The sequence below is a fragment of the Penicillium chrysogenum genome (genome assembly GCF_028827035.1).
Source record: "Penicillium chrysogenum strain IBT 35668 chromosome Unknown utg000004l_segment0_segment0, whole genome shotgun sequence".
Lineage (NCBI taxonomy): Eukaryota > Fungi > Ascomycota > Eurotiomycetes > Eurotiales > Aspergillaceae > Penicillium > Penicillium chrysogenum.
Genome location: NW_026622752.1, coordinates 2,087,543 through 2,100,875, shown reverse-complemented (window position 1 = coordinate 2,100,875; position 13,333 = coordinate 2,087,543). Strand labels below are relative to the sequence as shown.

The following is a 13,333-nucleotide window of genomic DNA, read 5'->3' as shown; positions in this document are numbered from 1 at the left end:
GTTGATGGAGGTCGAGGAATGAGGCACGAGAAATGGAATATGTCAGTCAATTACCCTGTCGTGCTTGTGTTTGCAATTATAAGAGAGAACTACATAGTTCTATGTAGTTAAGTAGGACATGAGAGGAGAAGACCCCATGGTTTGCCTATCAAGTGAACCACGTCGTTTCCTAGATGTCGAGCTTAATATTGAATTACAACGGAAGACTAGAAGAAGACAAGCAAATATCAAGAAGTATATATAGTATTCCAACAGAATCCATGTGGATATCAACAATATATATGTACCTATACGTACTCAAGGGGAGTTGGACCGTGCGTTGGGTCGAGTACCGGATTTTGTTGGAGCCAGGGTCATGTGACCTTACTGGCTGCCTGTTTTATCAGGCTAGTAATGCCTGTTGTTTGCCATCTCTCTCTCTGTCTTCTTCCTCTCTTTCCTTCTTCCTCCCTCAGTCATCTGTCAGTCAGTGAATACAGTCTTTCTCTGTCCCTGTTCTCGTTCTCGCCATCAGGTTCCGAGCCCTCGCTTTTCTTACTGAGACTCCATCAGTTCTTATCTCTGTTGATGAAGCTGATGCCCTTGCTTTGGTGACGTCATTTGTGTGACACCCCACGTGTTTACCTAGGTAATCTGATCTGATATCCGAGCTATCCTATTTAGGTAGTCGGGAGGTTTAGGGCTAGCATACCGTGGTTCAAGTTCGATTTCACCGTAGCCGGACTAAAGGTGTCATCATGTGGTATCCTATATATGTGAAAATATACGACGTAAATAGAAAGGAGCCCAATCAGGCCAGCTGGCGTATTCGTATGCTGCATCTCATCTGCAATTTGAATAACCTCCGTCTCTTTGAAAACCTTCTCGTCCTCTCCTTTCTCATCCTCTCCTTCCTTAGCAACACCAACTGTGACCAACATGGCGAAGACACAGGGCAGCTGCGACCTCGACCTTGATCGCAGTTTCCTCAAGGACCTGCCTGCTTCAATCAAAAGATACACGTATCATGGAGAGGAGCAATTCCTTGATGTCTTCCAAACCGAACTCACCCACTTTGAAGCCTCCACTGAAGCCAGCGGATTCCTCCTTTTCCACGCGAGCAAAGAGGTCATCGAAACCCTTTCCGATCCTGAAAACATTGAAAACGATGACAACCCTATCTCAAGAGTTTGCAGTTCCTACGATCTAAGTGAACAGCTCTTCCTGGTCGCCATGCGAACAGGGCCACACGCCGCAGCGGGCGATCTCGTCAGCACTGTGATTCGGGAAGCCATAACACCAATGAACCTGTCCACTTCTCTCCAAGGGTATACGGGCAAGACCACTAGAGGACGCAGCCGGGGAAAGACACCTGACTATAGCTGGAGACCCAGACAGCCAGGTCAGCCCAGTTCACCATCCGTCACCCTCGAAGTTGCCTGGTCAGAGTCCGATTCAAAATTAAATTCGGACGTCCGATTTTGGCTGAATCCGGATGACAGCGATACCAATATATGCCTAACTCTCCGCATCAATCGCTCTCGGCCCGAAATAAGAATTGAAAAGTGGGAGCGGCAAAATGACAAGGCGCATCGCTCCCAGATCATATGGATCACCAGAAATAAGAACCAAACACATGTCAGCGACCACCCTCTTGTTATCCCGTTCGAAAGTACGTTCCGTCGCAACCCCACTGGCCCAGCGGAGAGAGACCTGGCGATCTCCCAGCAACAACTGGTGTTTGTCGCAGAGGCCCTTTGGGAGGAGCAGGAGTTGTAGAACTTTTTCTTTTCTTTTTTTCTTGTTTTGTTTTCTTTTGTTTTTTGTTTCTTCTTTTTCTTTCCCCGTTTTAGGATGGTTGGCCCAGGGTAACAGGGAAGGGCAGTCTATGGATACGGATTCACTTCTTTTGCGTGGTTTGCTTTCGTCTATGTTGTACTCAATCAAATATTGATTTCATCATCCGAGGCTAGGGTTGATTTGTGATAGTTTGTCTTCGGTTTACAACCTACTTAGAAATAGCGCGAAAGATATAACGTTATACGCTTAGGGAAAGCCTTCGACCTACATGCTTATTAGCGGGAGAAGTAGTTTATCGTCGCCACCTACTAAACACTGATTACTCTAGTTATCTTAATATATGGTAGCTGGTAATTTATTACATAGAGGGAGGATACGTCTTGGAATACAATTGTCGAACAGAACGTTACAGTTCATATTTCAGAGCGGTCATAAGGACCGTGATATAGACATTCATTACAGCGTGTCAGAATACAACGCTACATACAACCTGGACGCCCACATCCCCAGGCACGCCCAACGCTTTTCCGGCCGCATGAAGAGAGTATGAGGGTAATCAGAAGGGGCAAAAAAAGGGAATCAAAGATGCGACATCACACAGATATCAACATTTACAGCTGGCCAGCAGTGTTGAAGTCCTCAAGGGCCTCCTTGACACGCTTGCTCATGGTCTTCTCACCCTCGCGGACCCAGACGCGGGGGTCGAAGTTCTTCTTGTTGGGCTTGTCAGCGCCGTCAGGGTTGCCGACCTGGGACATGAGGTAGTCCTTCTTGTTGAGGACGAAGTCACGGACACCGGTCAGGTAGGCGTACTGCATGTCAGTGTCGACGTTGACCTTGACGACACCGTAGCTGATGGCCTCCTTGAACTCCTCCTTGGAGGAGCCGGAGCCGCCGTGGAAGACGAAGAAGACAGGCTTGTCGGAGGAAGAACCGGTCTGCTCCTTGACGTACTTCTGGTGCTTCGAGAGGAGCTCGGGGTGGAGCTTGACGTTGCCGGGCTTGTAGACACCGTGAACGTTACCGAAGCCAGCGGCAATGGAGAAGTAGGGGCTGATAGCGGAGAGGGTGTTCTGGATGGCCAAGATGTCCTCGGGCTGAGTGTAGAGGGAGTTGTTGTCAACATCCTCGTTGTTGACACCGTCCTCCTCACCACCGGTGATACCGATCTCCTGTAGGAATGGTTAGCATTGTATCAATTTTATAACTCGTTTTTCTTTTTTTGAATTTGACTTACCATCTCGAGCCACTGCTTCATGGGGGCAGCGCGCTTAAGGTAGGCGGCGGTGGTGTTGATGTTGTAGTCGACGGGCTCCTCGGACAGATCAATCATGTGGGAGGAGAAGAGGGGCTCGCCGTGCAGCTTGAAGTAAGCCTCATCGGCATCGAGCATACCATCGAGCCAAGGGAGGAGCTTCTTGGCGCAGTGATCGGTGTGAAGGATGACGGGGATGTCGTAGGCAGTAGAGACGCTACGGATGTAGTGGGCAGCGGCAATGGAACCGGCAATGGAGGCCTTCTGGCCGTCGTTGCTCACACCCTTACCAGCGAAGAAAGCGGCACCACCCTGGGAGACCTGCAGAATAACGGGGCAGTTCTGGTCACGAGCAGCCTCGAGGGAAGAGACAACAGTGGAAGAGGAGGTGACGTTCTAGAGGGAATTAGTACAAAATTCCACGAAAGAGGGGATTAGGGACTCACGATGGCGGGAATGGCAAAGCCCTTCTGCTTGGCGTACTCGAAGAGACGGAGGACATCGTCGCCGACAATGACACCGGACTTGCGGTTAAGTTGCTCAAGGACACCCATTGTGAAGTTTGTACAAATAAATTGGTTCGTAGAAATCTGTAGGAGAAAGAAGAAGGAAAGAAGGTCAGATCCAATGGTAAAGTAGTTAAATGCAGTGAAACCAAGCTCCTTTACCGGGAGCTGAAAGCGGGCAGAGTTAAATAAGGAGGAGGGGCAAAAGGTAGAGGGGCAAGCGTCATCGGTGAAGGAGAGACAAGGTAGACTCACCGGTGGTGGAGATTTAGTGGAACTGAAGTGAGGTCAGTGTGATTTCAAGAAAAAAGAGAAAAAGAAGAGAGATGAGATGATCTAATATAACCTCTTTATGTATGGCTAATCCTGCTGGTATTCCCGACCTTCCCCGTGATAGCCCGATGCCGTTCGTTTTGAGGTCTTGGGAGCTGTCCAGGGAGCTGTCAAGGGAGCTTTCAAGGGAATTATGAGGGGGACTTTTACAACTATATCATGACTTTACACTGCGAAGTTCTTCATGATCACATACAAGAAACACCTATTACAGCTAACAGCTATATTATCTATGAAAGCTACCTAGGTATAGAATAACTTCACCCCGATCCTTAAAAGGTGCCCGAGGAATCCGTATTTTGTTCGTGGCGGGGCCGAGGACTTCGAGGCCATTCGCTGCATTTCCATTTTCTATTACTATTCGTATGCTAATGGGGTCATATTTAGTATTCAACCTGGTTCATACTACTACTGATAGTTGTATATTCAATTATTATTGTACTTTCCTTGAATTTATTTTCCCATGTCGAATCAGTGTATACTCCTGCATATGTCGAGGGGTAAGAGGGGTAAAAGATGGGTTATGCAGAAAGTCAAGTGACATCATCTGTATCATGTGCGCCGTTTATCGGAAGTAACTATTTCCCCTTTCCCTTTCCGTCTTCCTTTCTCTGGCATTCTGTCTGTTCGGTTCTAAAACACCTCGGTTTGATTTAATATTTTCATTCCCCTCTGTACAGAAGTACGGGGATACGGGTACATGTATATACTGGACTCTAATAAAAGAAGAAATGAAACTATGCTATCAACGTCCCATGGTAGGGCTCGCATCAGGCTTCTCCAACTCATAGAACAAGAGGTAGACCTCCCTCTGCATGCCCAGCACGTCTGAGGTCTTACATTCCTTGATCTTCTCGTCCGAGATGCGCCACCAGCGATCGTTCGGTTTGCGACGGCGCCGAAGTCGCGAACTGACAGTGGGGGTATCCTGGGAAGGGCGGGGTATGCTGTGGGAGGGACGCGGGGCAGCCGGACTCCAGCGACCCTGGTCCGTCGTCGGACTGTCGCTACCAGAGACGGGCGACAACGCCTGTTTGGAGGAACGCGAGGTGGTGCTCTGGAAAGAACGACGCGAGCCAGAGGTTGTAGGCCGTGGTTGAGGAGGGGTAAGTTGGGTAGCTGAAGCTCCAGATAGCGAGGTTGACGAGCCAGCTCTGGAAATGCTTGCGTCGCCCTCGACATCCGGGCTGCTGCGTGGTACGATCCGGGGACTTGGCGCCGCGGAGGGGCTCTGACTAGCAGTGCGACTCTGCGCGTAGGAACTGAAGACCTCGGGCGTCGAGAACGGCGGGTAGATATGATTCCGCCGGAAGGACTCGTAGTGCCCGCTATGGTGGCTACCTTTGTGGCAGACAATCGCAAGTAGCTTGTACCATTTCTGGCTCAAGATGCTTCCCAAAGGGAGCCTCTCCGGGAATGAGACCTTGGCCGCGTTCTTGCTCGAACTGCTTTGATCGAAGATCGACCGCGACAAGTGGATGGCGATGACCTTTGGGAACGCCGTGATGCGCATATGCCGCGCAATTCTGCGCTTTGGGGCGGTCTCTGACGGAGGGAATACAATACCCTCCAACTCGGCCTCAGGGTCCGTCTCGAGAGCCTCGCGGAGGCGTGAAATCTCCTTTTCCAACCGATCTCGATCACCCTGTATTCGGGCACGGGCTAGCTCGGTGGTCTTGGTCTCCACGGCATGCTGCAGGCGGCATCGGTCGCAACGGAAATCCTCGATATATTCAGTCTTGAGGAGACCGTCGAAGCACGAGTTGAGCGTAGTCGAGCTCTTCTGCGGCACCTGTAGTGTCAAGTTGACGAAAGCCGTCTGGTTTGGCTTGTATTGGTAATGACAGAACTGGCACTCGATCTGCGACTCCATTTTGCCTTCGAACGGGAACCCGGACTCTTGGTCGATTTCCTTCAGTTTCGTGTCAATGATGGCGGGTAGTCCGTTGGCCGATCCATCATCGATGCGCACCTCCACCTCGGATGAGCTTTCTTGTGCGCTGCCCTCTTCACCCGCCGAGCTGGAACCAGCTGCACCCATGGTACCCAGTGCTCGTTGACGCGCGCGTGCACCAGCATGGTACTCATCACAAAGTCGCTCGAGAACAATCTGCAGGAATTCCTGCGCGTCCTGCTGATTGCGGCTGATGCGTGTACGAAACGCGTATTCCAGAGCCTGGATGAAGTCACGGGCCGAGATTGTCTTTTTATAGATCGGACGCTCGTTCAAGCGGTCCAACATCTCCTTCAATGCCCGTGTGGTTATCCCCTGTTGCAACTCCCGCAACTTGTCCGACCGCGCCGGCGAAAGTCCATCCTCGCTCGGCAGTGTATGGTATATTTCCGGTCCATCCAGCTCGCGCCGGTGCAGCTCGTGGATCAGGTAGACTCGCAGATCCCCCAACCCGGCCAATGCCTGCAGTACCGAATTGATAAAGCAGTCATTGGCCAGGTTGGACAGGCCCACGATGCTCTTTTTGCGATTGCTGTCGTTTGACTCATCTCCGTCAATTGTGTAGTTCGGCCCAAAGACATAGAACAGAGCAACGGCAGCGAGTGAGGCCCCGGCCGCATAGGCGGCGACCGTTGTCGGCTTTTCTTGCATCAAGCGATGTGGTATAGAGGAAGGGAGGCTCGACGGTTCGTGTAGGTGTCGAAGCAGGCAGACTTATATCTCATTACCCCATTCTCGGATTAGCCCGGATGTAGGTAAGGGCGCTGAATGTCCTAACAGAACTGATCACAAGAGAAGCCCAGGGTGAGAGAGTCCCAAGCTTCCAAGGTTGCAAAGCTAACAGATCAATTTTGAGTGTAGAATCAAATAATTTCGGGGAAGAGGGGAGAAAGGGTGAGAGTGGAGCGCTATGCGATTTATGCGGAGAAACGAAACAATGAGCATTTTCGTCCGGAGCCCGAAAATCAGGTTAGCCACAGTCAAACGGGGCAAACTCCACAATCCTCCGGCTCAAAAGATGAAGGGCATGAGCACATTCCTGGGTTCGTTCTCGCGTGAGACTCTCATTTTATCCAATGAGGCATTCCTCTTAGCCCGCCGTTGTAGTGGGTTAGACCCCGGGACGGATTCTCCGGATATCCGTCTTACGCATTTCCCCGGGGTCGCGTATAAGGAGGTTGACCGCGGTTCCATGTAATCTGGGGTAAAGCGAGCCATGTCTTTTCTGGAAGACAAGTTTTGGAATGTCAGGAATGTCATGGATGTTAGAATATCTATCTATCAAAAATATGGCTTTTGTCTTAGACGAATATAAACTTTAGACAATGTAAAAGCAATTTCGTGGAAAATGAATGGAATTATTGGCCCAAAGGAAATTGAAAATAAAAATAAAAACACATCTTATCGAAGATAAGCATTTTAAACAGCCCTGTTTAACTTGACTGGCTTGTCACACTGATATATGTAGAGAGACTACAGAGCTTCAACCGCCGTCCCAGGAAGGAACATGGGACGATCCATAATACATACCTACATACCTACATATGTGTACATATGTAGGTAGGTATATCTCCAGCCCTGGACCATGTCTCACGTTTGAACTTTCAACTTTTGTACCATTCCTTATCTGGAACTATTTCTATCAAATGCACCTAAGAATGTAAATTTATCCCCCGCATAGACGCCTACCAGCGCAACCGGTTTAGGCCTGAAGCGACTTAGGCAGGGTAGCAACCTTCTCATCGAAGAGCTGCTCAGCCTGCTTCCAGACCCGAGCGTTGGCCCGGTCATTAAGCGTAAGAAGGCTAGGCAGGAGAGCCTCGCTGAACATCTCAGAGCTCTCACGGGGGAGGAGAGACGGGAGGTGATCAATGCTGATCACGCTGAGAGGCGGGCCTCCAGCCTCCAGCCCAGAAACGGGGACTGTCGGCTTATCAAAAGTGGTCGTAATGTCGTACAAAGGAATGGGGTTCAAAGGGTTGGAGCTTTTGAGAATTAGCTGTGCGCTCGCTAGCATAGGTCATATATGGAAACTCACGTGTCAGCGCTGACGTCGCAGATAACAGACAGGGTTCGGTTGGGGGCAGAGAGAGACTCCACGTTCACGAAGGCTAATGCAAAACCAGAATATCAGCCAATTGAATCGAGACCAGAGCATGTAGGTATAAATTTACGTGGAATCTTAGCCGAGAGGTAGATGCAGTTCACGAAGATATCCGCTTCATGTGAGATTTCCTTGAAAGGACCACCTACAGACGTTGATTTATTAGCTTAGATTTTGATTGAAGGGGTTGGAGATAGCAATTGACTCACCTCGTGCAGTCTCTGCCATGTCCCACTGAATGATGTTGGCCTCGGGGATACCGACATCCTTGGCCAGCTGCACAGCACCGCCGCCACAGCGTCCAAGCTATAGCATTGTTAATACGTATATCGTTTTCTGTAGATCTGCGCAAGACTCACAGCTCCAATGACAAGGATCTTAGGTGACCTGCCAGCGACCTTCTTGCCAGCCTCGAGCGACTCCTTAACAGACTCAACCAGACGGTCTTGGTTGGCATAGGGAACTTCACCAGGCAAGGTCTCGTTGGGGTGCGTCAATTGCCAAGCCCAGTTCTTCACAGCCAAAGCAGATCCTGTTCCACGTCTTAGTATTGATCGTGTCGGCAACTAACTTCACATATAAATACCTGCGTAACCGGCGGACCATCCAAAGGCTAGTAAACAAAAGGAGTTAGTCAATTGGGTCAAATACCAGAACACTTTGCGACATGAGTCTTACCAGCAACTCGGCGTCCGGAATCATCAGTCAAGAACTCCAGGTCGAGCAATGTGCCCTTGCCGCGAGGCCAACGGCTAAGGACTTTCTCCCACCCGCCCTGCTGCTTGAAGCAGTGTGCGAAAGTGACGTGGACGTGCTCCAGAGGGAAGTCATCCTCCGGCAACTCCTTGAGACCCAGAATGACGGCATCCTTAGGCGCATCCTGAACCCAAGAGCCCTCTTCGACCAAAGGTGCACCGATCTGTAACAATTGATCATATTAGGGAGGGTTCGACCTATATTACTGAATGAATCATACCTTGGAGAATTCCTCATCTATAGAGCGGAATTAGTCATTGAGTCCAACAGTAAGGGATCGGGGGAGTATGGGGGATATGGGAAATCGGACATACCATCAAAGATGCGCTGAGTTGACCGCTCGACAGTCACATCATATCCAGCGTCAATCAATGCCTTGCAGGTAGTTGGGGTCACTAGATGGTGTATTAGTCAATTGCTTCCCCGCCATTTGTAGGTGGGCTGAAGCTACTCACAGGCAGACCGCGCCTCAGCGGGCTTGGTCTCAGCGCGCAGCCAAATCTTTTGTCCAGCCATTTTGAAAGTAGAGAATTAGAATATGATGAAGAAGGAAAAAGAAATCAAACAAATATTAATTGCTCTATCACCAATAATGACACAGACTTTCCCAGTGATAAGCGGGGATGGAAATGGTTATTCCGCTCCGAGAAATGAGTCAGCCCCGATTATCGGCCCTGAAAGTCAAAGGTAGTCAAACCTCCGCCGTGGGTTCATCCATGGAGTGTCTACCTAATGTCATCTAAGGGAAAAGGTCTCTTACATAAGGATGCATTCTAGAGTACCTAGGTAAGGATTGATAGGGCAGCGCAGATGCCTACCACATACTAGTAGGGGAGTACAAACAGTCTCTTTTCTTAAACCGTTGTACAAAATCACGAATATACTACGTGGAACTTCTGCGGTTCTGGATTTAAATCTTTCCAGTCCAAATTTGGGCCAGGGAAAGATATTCTCTTATTGCAACGCCTGTACAGCCACAACCATAGGAAGTTCCGGGTATGAATAGACACGATTCCAAGTTGGAGCAAACATGATGGTATGGCAGTAACATAGCAAACCTGCAAATATAGTGGCCGCGGCCTATTTAAGAACCCTTGGTCCGGCTGCGAGTCCGGCTACCAATGCCATCTCCCGGGATAACCTTGTTCACGACATCCTTGATCTTCTCCTTCTTGGACCGACTAGCCTTCTTCTGTCCTCCGTTGCCTGTGTTGGAGGGAGCAGCAGCGGTGCCATTGGAATCTGTGACAGGCTTGTCTTCTGTTTTCAGCTTCTTGGTATTAGGCTCATCCGACGGTTCAATCGTTCGTTGCTCGTCCTCAGGCTGGGCCGGAGTGGGCGTCACAGTTGAGTCAATGACACGTTTGTCGCCCGCCACTATTTCACCTTTAGGCCCTACTGGAATCTGCGACTTGCGGGCAACGGGTATACTGCCCTGAGCAGACCCTGCGGGCTCTGTGGCAGGTGGCTCAGTTTCTGGAGCGGGCTCGCGTGCCTCAAGCCCTGCATCTGCCTTCGGCTGATCGGTGTCTATATCGGACCTTTCTGCCTCAGGAATAGGTGGGCTATCCGTTTGAGTTGTATTTAATCTGTTCTGGAATGCATGCGAGTGTTCTCTGACTAGCTGGGCAGTATCCCGAACTGCTATATCCCTTTGGTCAGCGTCTGGCGTGCAGCTAGGCATTTTACAAGTTAAGCAAAGAAACACCGTCCTGCAACCATTTTTTTATTTGGGAAAATAATTGGGACACTTCGACCAATTACTCCTAGGATCCCGCAGTATCACATTTGCAGACAAACCACATACCTGAAGCTGCATTGTTCTGCATGGGGGCTCCTTCAGTAGCCATTGTGGATCGATGATGTCAGACGCAGGGGCAGCGTGTTGTAAAATGGCAAAGATTGAATGGGAGGGTATTAGCAAAAGCAATGCGACTGCAATTCTTGCTCAGGTAGATTTGTACGAGGGAAAAAAGAAGCAAAGAGGAGTCGGTTATTTTGGGGGGTAAAGCGTGAGGTGAGGTCGCGCGGTGACGTATTTGAGGGCACTGGAGACGCTACCCCGGCTGATTCGCCGCTCCAGCCCTCTTGACCCTCCACGGCATTCTGTCACACAGCCTCAACAGCTCCAGCATTACAATTGGCACGCAATGTTCTCCACAAGAGGCAACTGTGAGCAGCATAACTCTGTCCAGTGTTAGTAGCTGAGCACAAAGGCTATAAATCTTATCATTAGCTAGGAGATCGGCCTCGGGAGTATAAAATGTTTAGGTTGTTATTTTTCATTGAGCCTGAACGGCTTGCCTAGGAAACTGGCTGGGCTATTATTGACAATGGGTTGTATATATATGTCAGAAAGAGGAGGGTTTCGTATATTTGGTACAATGAAGAGGCAAGTTTGAGGATAATTGAAAGTATTCAAGTGCATCACACACCTCCAATAATGCCGGTTTAACCAAGTCATCCGGCGACCCGAATCCTTTATAATTCGACAAGCAATGTATGTGCGACCACTAAGAAAGTGATGCTCTAACTCACAGTGGAGTAGCAGTAGGGGATTCCCTTTGTGTGATGATTCGGAACATGAAGGCTTGTTGAACAGGCTGGGAAGTCCAATTGTGTGATAGTACACAAAGAGGAGAATCATATCCTAGCAGTGTGCCGACATGACTGCAGTAGTCCCGCCTGTGATCGTCTTATGGTTGAAAAGACAGATAAATGTGTCTGCCTCTGGCGTGTTGGTGTTGGCTTGGATGCTCTTCACACACCCTAGCTTTGTGCGAGAGTAGAGTGATTGTTTATAATAGCTTGAGACCAGAAGATCATGTAAAGCTCCAGTTCAAACGACCGAGATGTTCATCTTCAGACGATGTGCGTGACTTCTCAGCGACTGGAGTTGCTGGCTCCGGTAGGAGTTCTGAAATATGTTGCTCCAGCCGGGAGATATCACGGAACCTCTTCCGGTCGACCAGGACACGAAGAGCCTCCGAACCAATCTCGAAGAAAGCATCACGCCTAGTTTCATTCCAAGACTGAAATTTGCTCGGTGAGAGGTTCTCCACGAATTGGAGGAATGGACGTGGATCAGGATTTGTCGGGTGACAGACAGCCACAGATGCTACCAGTAAGGACCGAGGAGATAGCACAGAAACTGTATCCCTGAACTGGTCATACACTAATGTTGATACCTGCTCACCCGATGGTTTGTGCTCCATGGCCATACGGCTCAGGTGAGCGCCAGCAGCTAGCAGCATCGGTTTCCTTGACTTATGGGAAGAAGCACTTCGGAAATGCATCTGACATACACTCAGATAATGTGCCATAGCTGAGCCGAAGCCATTTCCAAAGCAGGCTTCTGCATCTATAAAATCAATGAGGAGGTGATTGAAGGTCTGCCGCGCCAGCCCTTCAGTCATTCGGCCATTCTGACTACCTAGGTCATGGCTCATGAGCATCTGCAACCACTTCATGATAGTACCGTGCAATCCCTCTGCCACTATGAACTTGGTCAATGATGTAGTCACTGACCGCAAACGCAGAAGCATTTGTCTCGTTGTTCCATCTGATGCCCAATACCAATCAACGATTCTCGATGCCGCCCGAGATGCACTCATATCGGCCGGGGATCTGGAGAGAAGAAGCTGAGACTTCAGACAATCATTGATTGTGAGAGTAGTGACTGAGCCAGCTGCAGCCATTTGATCAAATACTGCCATGGGTTCTTCGGCTAGTCGTCGTTGGCCCTCGATGCTTTGCAATGTGGTGGGTTCTTGTGAGATGGTTCTGGTCGGAATGATACGGAAAAGAGGATTATCGAGGATATTCTGCAAATGCTGATCGGTTGCATGCGCTGAAGATTCAGGGTTGGAGATGGGTCGGCCATGGTTGTTGCCTGATGCGGGATAAGCCCCATCTAGTTGGCGACGAAAGGAAGATGTGAGGGCATTTAACAATTGCTGCGACTCTCGTGGAGTACGAGGCAAGGGTTGGTGGATTTTAGGCCAGGACTTGAACTGGAAGATGGATGTACCCTTCATGATGGTGAGGAGTCTCAAAAGTTCTCAATATGTTCCAAGGTTGTATGTTGATGCATGAAGGTGAAGAGGGAGTGATCGACGAGGGCGGTGAAACAAGCCTTCTCCCTTCCAAAGGGCGGAAAAAGGTGAATGACGAGTCGAAGAAACTAGAGCACACTGAGATGCAACATTTTATGAAAAAATTATTTCCATTCAATTAGTGGAATATAATAAAAATCTATATCTATAAATGCAAGTCTAATATAATTTATACTGAATCAGAATACTTTAAATATATGTAAAGAAAAGTAAAAGATCCCTTTGTTACTGTAAATCTCCCCCCAGTACCCAATAAGCGCCACTCGCTAAAAGCCAGGCAACGCCAAGACTTGGAGGGAAGCAACTCAGATCCCGTTAGCTTTTGATCCTTTCTTCAATCTTGTCATCTCCTAACGCATTCTCTCTCTCCCCCAATTAATCCCTTTGATTTTACCTCTTTCTTCCGTCTCTTCTGGCCCCTGTGCCTGTGGTTCTGGTGCTGTTCCTCTTCTGCGAGGGTGCTCCATTTCAATAGCCTTTCCTTGCGAATCGTGACCTCCTTCCTTTCTCAATACTTCTCCATCTCACACA

The 13,333-nt window shown here is 49.3% G+C and overlaps 7 protein-coding genes across 7 annotated transcripts; 1 reads left to right on the top strand and 6 right to left on the bottom strand.

The window, feature by feature from the left end:
* Window positions 1-624: 624 nt before the first annotated feature.
* On the bottom strand, window positions 625-920 carry N7489_006736 (uncharacterized protein; the record flags this gene model as incomplete). The annotated part of the gene is made up of 2 exons (XM_056712486.1): window positions 625-723; window positions 768-920. The coding sequence occupies 2 exons, from the start codon at window positions 918-920 to the stop codon at window positions 625-627; spliced, it is 252 nt and encodes an 83-aa protein (XP_056566201.1).
* On the top strand, window positions 919-1,758 carry N7489_006735 (uncharacterized protein; the record flags this gene model as incomplete). The annotated part of the gene is made up of 1 exon (XM_056712485.1): window positions 919-1,758. The coding sequence occupies one exon, from the start codon at window positions 919-921 to the stop codon at window positions 1,756-1,758; it is 840 nt and encodes a 279-aa protein (XP_056566200.1).
* A 632-nt stretch (window positions 1,759-2,390) lies between these two features.
* On the bottom strand, window positions 2,391-3,608 carry N7489_006734 (fructose-bisphosphate aldolase FBA1; the record flags this gene model as incomplete). The annotated part of the gene is made up of 3 exons (XM_056712484.1): window positions 3,481-3,608; window positions 3,017-3,430; window positions 2,391-2,951 (listed from the first exon to the last, which is right to left on the bottom strand). The coding sequence occupies exons 1-3, from the start codon at window positions 3,586-3,588 to the stop codon at window positions 2,391-2,393; spliced, it is 1,083 nt and encodes a 360-aa protein (XP_056566199.1). The 5' UTR covers window positions 3,589-3,608.
* Window positions 3,609-4,618: 1,010 nt separating this feature from the next.
* On the bottom strand, window positions 4,619-6,478 carry N7489_006733 (putative ubiquitin C-terminal hydrolase; the record flags this gene model as incomplete). Its single annotated transcript, XM_056712483.1, has 1 exon — window positions 4,619-6,478. One exon carries the CDS (start codon window positions 6,476-6,478, stop codon window positions 4,619-4,621), a length of 1,860 nt encoding a protein of 619 aa, XP_056566198.1.
* A 1,051-nt stretch (window positions 6,479-7,529) lies between these two features.
* On the bottom strand, window positions 7,530-9,203 carry lys1 (saccharopine dehydrogenase (NAD+, L-lysine-forming); the record flags this gene model as incomplete). Its single annotated transcript, XM_056712482.1, has 10 exons — window positions 7,530-7,812; window positions 7,866-7,938; window positions 8,002-8,076; window positions 8,141-8,237; window positions 8,291-8,463; window positions 8,518-8,544; window positions 8,610-8,850; window positions 8,908-8,924; window positions 9,002-9,082; window positions 9,143-9,203. 10 exons carry the CDS (start codon window positions 9,201-9,203, stop codon window positions 7,530-7,532), a joined length of 1,128 nt encoding a protein of 375 aa, XP_056566197.1.
* A 568-nt stretch (window positions 9,204-9,771) lies between these two features.
* Window positions 9,772-10,537, bottom strand: N7489_006731 (uncharacterized protein; the record flags this gene model as incomplete). Its single annotated transcript, XM_056712481.1, has 2 exons — window positions 9,772-10,331; window positions 10,495-10,537. 2 exons carry the CDS (start codon window positions 10,535-10,537, stop codon window positions 9,772-9,774), a joined length of 603 nt encoding a protein of 200 aa, XP_056566196.1.
* A 972-nt stretch (window positions 10,538-11,509) lies between these two features.
* N7489_006730 (uncharacterized protein) lies at window positions 11,510-12,724 on the bottom strand (the record flags this gene model as incomplete). Its single annotated transcript, XM_056712480.1, has 1 exon — window positions 11,510-12,724. One exon carries the CDS (start codon window positions 12,722-12,724, stop codon window positions 11,510-11,512), a length of 1,215 nt encoding a protein of 404 aa, XP_056566195.1.
* Window positions 12,725-13,333: the final 609 nt, after the last annotated feature.